Genomic DNA, 8,807 nt, shown 5'->3' on the forward strand with positions numbered 1-8,807 from the left:
AGCAACCTTCAATTCTGGACAAATTTAATCATTTTGCGTTTACAAAATCGTATGTTTTTCTTTAATCAGTTCCGTGGTTTTCATATCAGGTATCGTGAGGGGGCAGGATCGCGAAGAAAGAGGGATTAATTTTCTGTTTTGAAAGATGTTTCTTTCATTTCTTATCTACTTTCAACACGATACCCACCTTTTACACTCTCTCTCTCTCTTTCTCTCTCTCTCTCTCTCTCTCTCTCTCTCTCTCCCTCTCTCTCTGCGCAATTGATATTAAAGAAGGCCTTTAATTATTTCTACGGAAATGACAGTATTCAAGAAAGTGCAGGGTACGTTTGAGGTGTTCAAATATAATCGAAAAATATAAATGAAAGTAGAAACAATAAACAATAAGATCTGTAAAGAAGGTGGTTAAAGCAGAAGTCGAGTAATTTTCTTGATGATGGACAACAAAACCATTGTAGAACGAAAAAAACATTGAACGGAAAAGTGATAAAACAGCGGACTAATGCAAACCGAATGACACAACTCCTTTTGCTGTGCATTGCTGCCCGATTTTTTCTCTCGCTTTTGTAGGACGCCGCCTTACGAGGACCTGCCGTTTGTTTTACTTTCATCTCACCTTTTGTTTCCCCGTCTGTCGCCGCCGGGTCCTTCACATATTTGGCATGTTTTGTTCTCGCGCACACAACATAAGCTAATTTTTCAACCTCCTTCCCATTCTGTTTTTTTTTCTTTACTTTGCCCTCCATTTTCCTCCTTCGTTTCTTTCCGTAGCAATACTTCTTCCGGTACACGCGAATGAATTTGTCCGCTCGCTCCGTCGTTTATCTTTAGATTTGTTAGCTAAATAATTTATTTTCCTCCTTTCGCCTTAGTATATATTACAATCGCTTGTTTGTCCTATCGGCATTTAACAGTAGTTTTTCGGCGATTTTTTGTGCGCTCCAATGTGCGTGTTACGCCACCTTCCTTTATACAAGTTTGCGCTTCCCGCGATACACCCCTTTTACTCTTTTATCAGCAGCATAATGCTTGTTTCTCCACCATTAATTCCACCGCCCCATAAACCGTCTCCTCGTACGGGAAATGCTTAACTTACAATAAAATAATAATTTTAACATGCCCGGCGTTTTCCACTTTCATTACGTTTGTTTTTCTTGTTCAGTTTTGTTTCTTGCCAACAACATAATAACAACCTCCTTCCCCTTCGTGGGTTCTTTCGCCCCAACACACCAGTTCCTTCCGCATTTGTCTCACCGCGCGAAGGGAGCGAGCGAGAGATACGATTCAAACAGGCAACCTTTTAGTTCATGCAACAACAGTCAACTTTTCCTATCGTGCCTAGTTCATCCGCTCACCCTATTCCTCGACTGATACGATTTTTTCGATTCGACAATTGGTTTACGGTCAATGCAAGTTAATTAAAAAAAGTATATATTTATACGTATATATATATATAAACATATCTATGACGCGCGGCATGTTCTGCCGCGCCTCTGCTAGATAATTCTAAATTCATTCTTACATTTCATGTCGACAAATTCATTTCACCATTTCTCACTTGTGGGTCGGGGGGTGGTAAAGGTTTTTCGAGAATTTCTGTTTTTTTACACTCCTATTTTTTATCGCCTTCTCCCCTGCGATGCTCTTTAAATTGTTTCTTTCATTTACCACCCACCACCACCCCCGCGATCTTTTGTGATAACAATATTATGCTTTCGCGGTATTTTCCTTCCTTCTTTTTTGTGTGTATGTGTGTGAGTGTGTGTGTGTGTGTGTTATTAACCTGCGTTTCGAGTATCACCTTTCTTTCTACTCTTGCTTGCTCGCTGACTTCCTACGACACTATATAATGCACGACTAGATAATACTGGAAATTAAATCCTACTCGAAATCTTCAGTTTGTTTACTTTGTGTTTTTTTCCATGTTTTCCCGCTATGTTTCTTGCTTGGTTTGCTTAGTTTCCTGCTCGCTCTCGAAGGCGCGACACCCACGGCTTGCTGCGTTCTCTTTTTTCGTTTATATGGTTATGTTTAAAATTTAACCTTCTCTCGATTAACACCAAAAATGGATAAAGCCAGACAGAAAATGGAATGATGATGATAATGATGCTCCACTGTTAGTTGTAAAAGGGTGGGAGGAGTGGGAGGGGAGTGGGATGTGAGGAGGATAAAAATAGTTGAACAATTTTTGTGAAACCATTTGCAAACGCGACCAGAACAAGGGGAGGAGAAGAATCGTTGTTTTCGTGCACGAAATGTCCACACACCGAGGGTATGAAAAATGTTTTCACGGGATTCAACCTTTGCGGAAAACGTTACCACTGCGCCATCATCCGTGCAAGTGTGTGTGTGTGTGTCTCTGTGAAAGATGGTAGATGGTTTTATGAATGAAAGTTTATTTTTAAACTTTCTACCTTCGCCTCCCCGTCCACCGAGAGCTCTTTCCCTTTCCTTTTCTTCTCTTTCTCTCCGTGTAGGTTTTCTTCTATGAAAGTTTCGTGTTTGCGCATCAACCGTCGGCAACACTTGCGCATGCACACGGGGTGAGACGACCAGAGAAGATCATTTTTCTGGCTAGAACCAGAACAGGTTCATGGGAGAGAACGAGAGGGTTGGAATGGACATAAAAATACACAAATTTTGAGAAATTACCCATCCAACAACCCAGTTGGCGTCGCTCATGACGCACGAAGCGCGATGCAGAGCATGTGCGTCCCCGGATCTTTCGCTGACCGCCATGTTGGCTAATCTGTTTGTTTGCTTGCCGATTCAGCCAAGGCCCGACATAATTTTCTACAGTATCTACAAGCAAACAGCAGGCTGGGTAACACGTACAAAACCTCCTTGGTTTCCCAAAATCGATGCTCCTGCTTCAGTTGCATGGCCTGCTAGGGTTTTCCGATTGGTTTCCGGGAGCCCGATTTTGGCGGGAAATACTCGAAACGCAACTTCAAAACAGAAAGGAAGCTCTCGGGCATCGAAGACGAAAACGTTTGTGAAGGAAAAAAAAGGGAAGGCAGAGAGTGAAAACAACACAGGCAACGAAAAGTGCAGCACAGCATTCCATTTTCGCTGCCCGCACCGCGAAGCACCCGAAAAGGCGAGCAAACGAACGGCGAACGGAGGGCTGCAGCCCGATGCAGGATGCAGCCCATCCCTCCTTCGACAGATGGCATGGCCGAGGAATTTGTAATCTTTGCGTCCCTTTTCCGTTGGTCCCCTTTGCGCTGTCCCTTCCGTTCCCGGGGACAGGCGAAACACACATGTGCACGGCGGCCCTGACGGAATCCAGCCATTGACGAAAGGCAGTCGAGGCAGGCCAGCTGGGAAGCGCAGCAAGCGGCTGTGCGGGGAAAAGGATCGGCTCGGGAGGCAACAAAAAAACAAAAAGGTCCTCAACTGACGACGAGTGGCCTCGAGGATGGACCAAAAATGCACGAGGCAACAAAACCCCGGCATATGGCAAGGCTCCTAGAGCCTCGGTCCCGACCCGATGGCAAAGATGTGACGGCGATAACGTACGACGGCAAGGAATCGTAAGGACGGCACATTTTTCCTGCTGCCACAACGTTAAGACACTAGCAACGCATTATTTTAGTTCTGTTATTGAATTTGATAGCTCAAAGAATCCACAGAACTTGAACGTGTAGATAAATCAATCGAGAAACTCTCGAGGCGTAATTTAACATTGATAGCAAGTATCAGGAATCCAGAAATACTGTCCATTTAAAGGAAATGTATCTCATGACGGTCGCGAACAAGGATGCATATCAGCGATAAGACGATAGAAAGAATCTTTCTATAGCGACTGTGAAGCCTCTATCGATTGGAAGAATGTATAAAGGAATTAGTTCCCACGTTTGTCGCTAGGCGATAGGCCTTCTATATTAACTTCTTCTTCGATCCTAGGCTGAAGCAGGTTTCACAGGCGCAGAAGTGAGAAGTTTTGGGTGTTTGTCGCCAAATCGGAGAACGGTTGAGAGGGATGTGATGGAAGGGAGGATGGAGGCTTGAGGACTCTGCTTAGAGGTGGAGCATCATCATGATCACCGTGGCGTCGTCGTCCGCCGAGTCGTCGCCACCTCCCGCGAGCAACGCCGAGTCCTTGTCGGAGTCGTCCCGCGCCGGCCCGCGCCAACAAGGCCACCGTCAGTAGGTGTCGGGGCTCGTGTCGAGCAGGCGCTTCTCGGGCGTGGCCGCCGTCACCGCTCCCCGTCCACCGCCGCCGGCGTGATGATGGTGATGATGGTGGTGGTGCAGATGGTGATGCAGATGGTGGTGCAGGTGCAGCTCGGAATCGAGCGCCGGATCGCCCTTGCCGGTGCGGCCATGCTCGCCATCGATGGCGTCGACGGAGGGGCGCATCAGGGCTCCGGTTCCGGCGCCCCCGCCCGTGCCCGCCCCGAGCAACATCGACGCGTTCGTGATGCCACCGCCGCCGCCGGCCAACGGCGAGGCCGCCGCCGACGAGGACTGGGGCGACTGGGCGCAGCGGCATCCGTGGCGGGAATGTTTGGCGTAGCAGGTGGCGCACAGCGCCACGCAGCCCTTCATCGGCCAGTAGCACCAGAGGCAGGGCAGGACGAGCGAGAGCGCGCCGAGGCAGGCCCAGCGGGTGGTGCGCCGGTGCGGCACGCACGAGCACGGATCGTCCGCGCACGAGATCGTCTCCGTCTCGAGCGCCCCGTCCGGCCCGTCCACCTCGCGCTCCAGCTCGTGGTCCTTGGAGCAGTGGTAGTACAGGGCCTTCACGCAGCACAGGCAGGACGCGTAGTCGGTGACGGTTTCCGCGCTGCACAGGCAGCTCTTGTCGCAGATCCAGCGGGTGGGCAGGGGGCGCGGCCGGAGGCACTCCTCGCACCGGCACTTCCGGCACCGGGGGCACGTGATCGAGCCGAGCCCGGCCAGCCCGTCGGTGCCGGTGGGCGATCCGCCCGCTCCACCCCCGCCGCCACCGACCGTGGCCACCAGTTGTGCGTGCCGGCCGCCGTGCAGGTAGTGGTGGTGGTGCTGCTGCAGCTCCAGCTCGAGCAGCTCGTGCCGGTCCGAGCCGTCCTTGGCGCTCTTCTTGCCGGACGCGACCGGCTGCTTGGTAATGACGACGGCGGCGGCGGCGGCGGCGACGGCGGTGGCCGCGGTGGGTGGCCGGGACACGGGAATGATCGCGTCGGGGTTCGCCGTCGTCCTCGTCGTCGGCAGCACCGCCGATTGGGTGGTGGTGCCCTTCGTCTCCGCGGGAGTGGGTACCCCGGTGTCCACCAGTTCACCGCCGCGCGCCGTTGGCCTCGGCTGGCCCGTCGCCACAACAACCCGGGCGGACAGCAACGGCGAGGCACTGGGAAAGTGGTGTTGGTGCTGCTGCTGCTGCTGCTGTTGCTGGTGCTGGAGCAGCACGGGAGATGGAATGTTAGCACCGCCGGTGCCGGCGGCCACCGCGGCCACCGTCCGCCCGAACGGCGTGTCGACGTACTCGTTCGCGAGCCGCTCGTTCTCGGGCCGCGGGGCAGCCAGCGTGACGGGCGTCGTCGGGTTGGAGCTCGGCGCGACGATGGCCGGCTGGGAGTCCACCGGTAGCAGCAGGAGCGGCGGGGGCACCGCCGCCGGCATCGGGTGGATGGTGGTGTGCGTCGCGACCGGAGAGAGCCGGGCGGCTCGGCGCGTAAACGTGCTGCCGGCGGGTGGCGCCGGAGACGTCGGCCTCGACGCGGCGTGGTGCGGCGGGAGTGGTGGCGGGGGAGGTGATCGGGAGCGGTGTGAGCCGTGCAGCGGCACCAGCGGCGCGATCTGCGGCCTCAGCAGCGCCGCCGTCGACGAGCTCGACGACACGGACGACAGCGTGGACGAGTTGCTACCGATGCTGCGGTTGCTCTGCTGGTGTGGGTGGTTGTGTGAGTGGAGGTGGGGCGCCGGCGGGGGTGTCACCGGCCGGTGATGATGCGGAGGAGGCGGCTGGTGGTGCTGGTGGGGATGATGGTGATGGGGGGAGGGTTGTTGTTGGTGGTGGTGGTGACTACTACTATTACTCCTACTCGCACTACCGCTCGTCGTCGTCGTCGTATGATTATGAGGATTATTATTAATAAAATTATTATGATTAGCACTATTATTATTGATGCTACTACTACTACTACTATTACTACTGCTGCTGCTGCTGCTGCTACTACTACTACTACTACTATTACTATTAATATTATTGTTGCTGTTGCTACTGATAATGTTACGCGCTAGGTTGCTGCTGTTGCCGTTGCCGTTGCTTAAATTATTACTTAAACCCGGACCGACGTTGGTGCTGCTGCTGGCGTCGATCAGGTGTCTCGGTTTTGGTGACAGTTGCGGTGGTGGCGGTGGTGTTGTTGGTAGAGAGTTGTTGTTGTTGTGGTGCTGGTGGTGGTGGTGTTGGCCGCCACCCCGCTCGCTCGCCGCAGGACTCGCCGTCGACGTCATGTTCATCATCATCATAACCGCCGCCCGGCCGCTGTTGCTGGCTGTGGTGGCCGTCGGAGGGATCGTCGCCGGGGGCGGGGGGAGTGTGCTGCCGATTGCGGTTGGCTCCGGGGCCCGGGGGCGGTGCACGCGGGGCAACGACTTCGGGGGCCGTGGGGGCGCCAGACTAGTGCCGCCATTGCGCCGCTCCATGTAGCCGATGATCCCAGTCCGCGATCGTGCGCGATCGTCCACCGATGTTGTTGTCGTCGTGGTCGTCGTCTTCGTCGTTTTTTTTCCCTCTTCCGGCTGCCGCCTCTCTCTTCACTCGTGTCGTCCTCGTGTTTTCCTTCGCGTCCTTCTGTTTCGTTCGAATGCAGTGCGTTCGAAGGGACGTGTGTGACGTGGCTTCGCAGGGCACTGTGTCACGCTTTTTGCACGACAACTGCTGAAGCCCGGAAATGTTGCTGCTTCGCCTTTGCTTCTACGGCCGTTCAACGGTCCAGACTTCTTCCGCTGCTCCCGGCAGCCCCTGCGCACTAAATGCAATGGCCGCCCGAATCGTCCTCGTTGTCCTCCTGGACGTTGCTGTTTTTCCCCTCGCTGTCGCCACTCTCGTCGGTATCGCTGCTGCTCGTCTCGTTCGGATGCTTTGGTAGCAATAGGAATCGTCGTCGTGTTGTTGCTGCTGCTGCTGCTGCTGCTGTTGGTGTTGGTTGTAAAGCGCCTCCTGGTGGCGGGTGGGTTGTTTTCGCTTCGTCGTCTGCTTCTTCTTCGTCTTCATCAGCCGAAGGTCACCAAAATCCGTCGTCATCGTTTTGTTAATCGCCTTCTGGAACCGATCCGAGCGGGAGGAGATGAACGTTCCGGGGAGGAAGCGCGGGAAGGTAACCGGGAAAGAATGGAGAAAAAACGAAAAATTAGATAAATTATCAACTGCAGTCAATTCATACATATTGGGGTGACAAAGTAGGCTACTCAAGCATTTTGATTCATGGTGCGTTTTAGTTCTGTCAAATCATTTATCTTTTAAATTATAGCAAATGTAAATATAACAAACTGGTTTGTCCATCAACGTGCAATTTTTCAGTCGGTTGGTTGCACTCAAGAGATATACGAGATCCATTTTATTAAGCAAAGGAAAAACATTTTCCACATACAGTTTTAAATTACGAACAACTTGTTGAAGAAACATTTACAAGAGGAATAAGTAAGTTTCAAACATTCATTTTTTTGTTGAGAAAGCTTAATTAAATTTCAACTTTACCTAAGTTGTTAGTAAATTTTGTTCTAAGACAGAATAATGTAGGCATTTTTAAGCGAGAGTTTGTAGTGGCGGGATTCGAACACGTATCCATTGGGTTGAGAGAAGAGAACGATTCCCACTGAACCACGAAGGCCAGTTCTCCCTGAGCAGATAAATATCAAACATAAAACACACGATGATCGTACATCGGAGAATAATTAATCATACTATTCACCATTGGGTAGCAGAATTCGACAAGTGACACTATTTTACAATCGATGTGTGTCACTTTCGCTGCCACAAGCGCCAGCCCAACGCTTCGATTCGCTCGATTGAAACGTTTGCTAAATTAACGAGCGGAGATAGAATTAAAAAAAAAAAAGAAATAACAGACAAACAGAAAGAATCACACTGGGTGATTTGCGGCCGCTCAATGCCAACGATTTGAGCCCAAGGGTGGCATAAAACGTGGTCGTGGTTATCATCAAACGACGTTAGACCGCGAGCCTCCACGACCGTTATAAAAATACACGCGCGCGTCCATTTATCGCTCTATCGCTTGGACTCTCCCTATCTCGCTCTTGCTCGTGTGGTTTTCGGACTTTCCCGGAGGGAGGCACACGATTCGGCCCCGGGGATCGAGCGAATCGGTCGCGATCACTCACTTTCTCAGCCCGTCGTCACGTCGGGTGCATTTCTCCGGCCGATTTTATTTGCGTTGACTTGTGGTGTTGGTGCATTTTTGTTGCCCCTTATTTCCAACTCCCCGCTGCCCAATCGCGGAGACATGGCGGCTCTGGCAAACACTGACCGATAACCGATAAGGCCCGCCATCGACCAAGGCGAGGGAGAGGCGTGCGATCCGGGAACCGGACACGGAACCCCAAGGGAGTATTTTCTCAGAGTCCTCCTCCTCGTTCAAACCGACCGTTGACCCACCGAAGGATCAGGGATCGTCGGGTAGCGTCTACCACAAACCCATCCGGCCCGGCAAACACGAAGCCACCCCATCGTGACGGTAAATTATACTTATCATACTGTTTATTGTTGTTTGTTTAATTTCCTTGCATTGTTCCACAGGTCATTCCACCGCGATGATGGGCGCAGGTCGGTCTTGGTTGTTTTTGTTTGTTTGGTT

The 8,807-nt window shown here is 52.1% G+C and overlaps 1 protein-coding gene across 1 annotated transcript; it reads right to left on the reverse strand.

The window, feature by feature from the left end:
- Positions 1–4,149: 4,149 nt before the first annotated feature.
- On the reverse strand, positions 4,150–6,636 carry LOC131294333 (protein sprouty). The gene is made up of 2 exons (XM_058322379.1): positions 6,413–6,636; positions 4,150–6,295 (listed from the first exon to the last, which is right to left on the reverse strand). Exons 1-2 carry the CDS (start codon positions 6,634–6,636, stop codon positions 4,150–4,152), a joined length of 2,370 nt encoding a protein of 789 aa, XP_058178362.1.
- Positions 6,637–8,807: the final 2,171 nt, after the last annotated feature.

The sequence above is a fragment of the Anopheles ziemanni genome, chromosome 2 (genome assembly GCF_943734765.1).
Source record: "Anopheles ziemanni chromosome 2, idAnoZiCoDA_A2_x.2, whole genome shotgun sequence".
In the NCBI taxonomy this organism is placed as follows: Eukaryota; Metazoa; Arthropoda; class Insecta; order Diptera; family Culicidae; genus Anopheles; species Anopheles ziemanni.

Coding starts and splice junctions, on each gene's coding strand:
- LOC131294333 (XM_058322379.1), bottom strand. CDS start 6,636: ATGGAGCGGCGCAATGGCGGCACTAGTCTGGCGCCCCCACGGCCCCCG. Junction 6,296..6,412: donor GCGAGTCCTGCGGCGAGCGA/GCGGGGTGGCGG, acceptor GATCGACGCCAG/CAGCAGCACCAACGTCGGTC.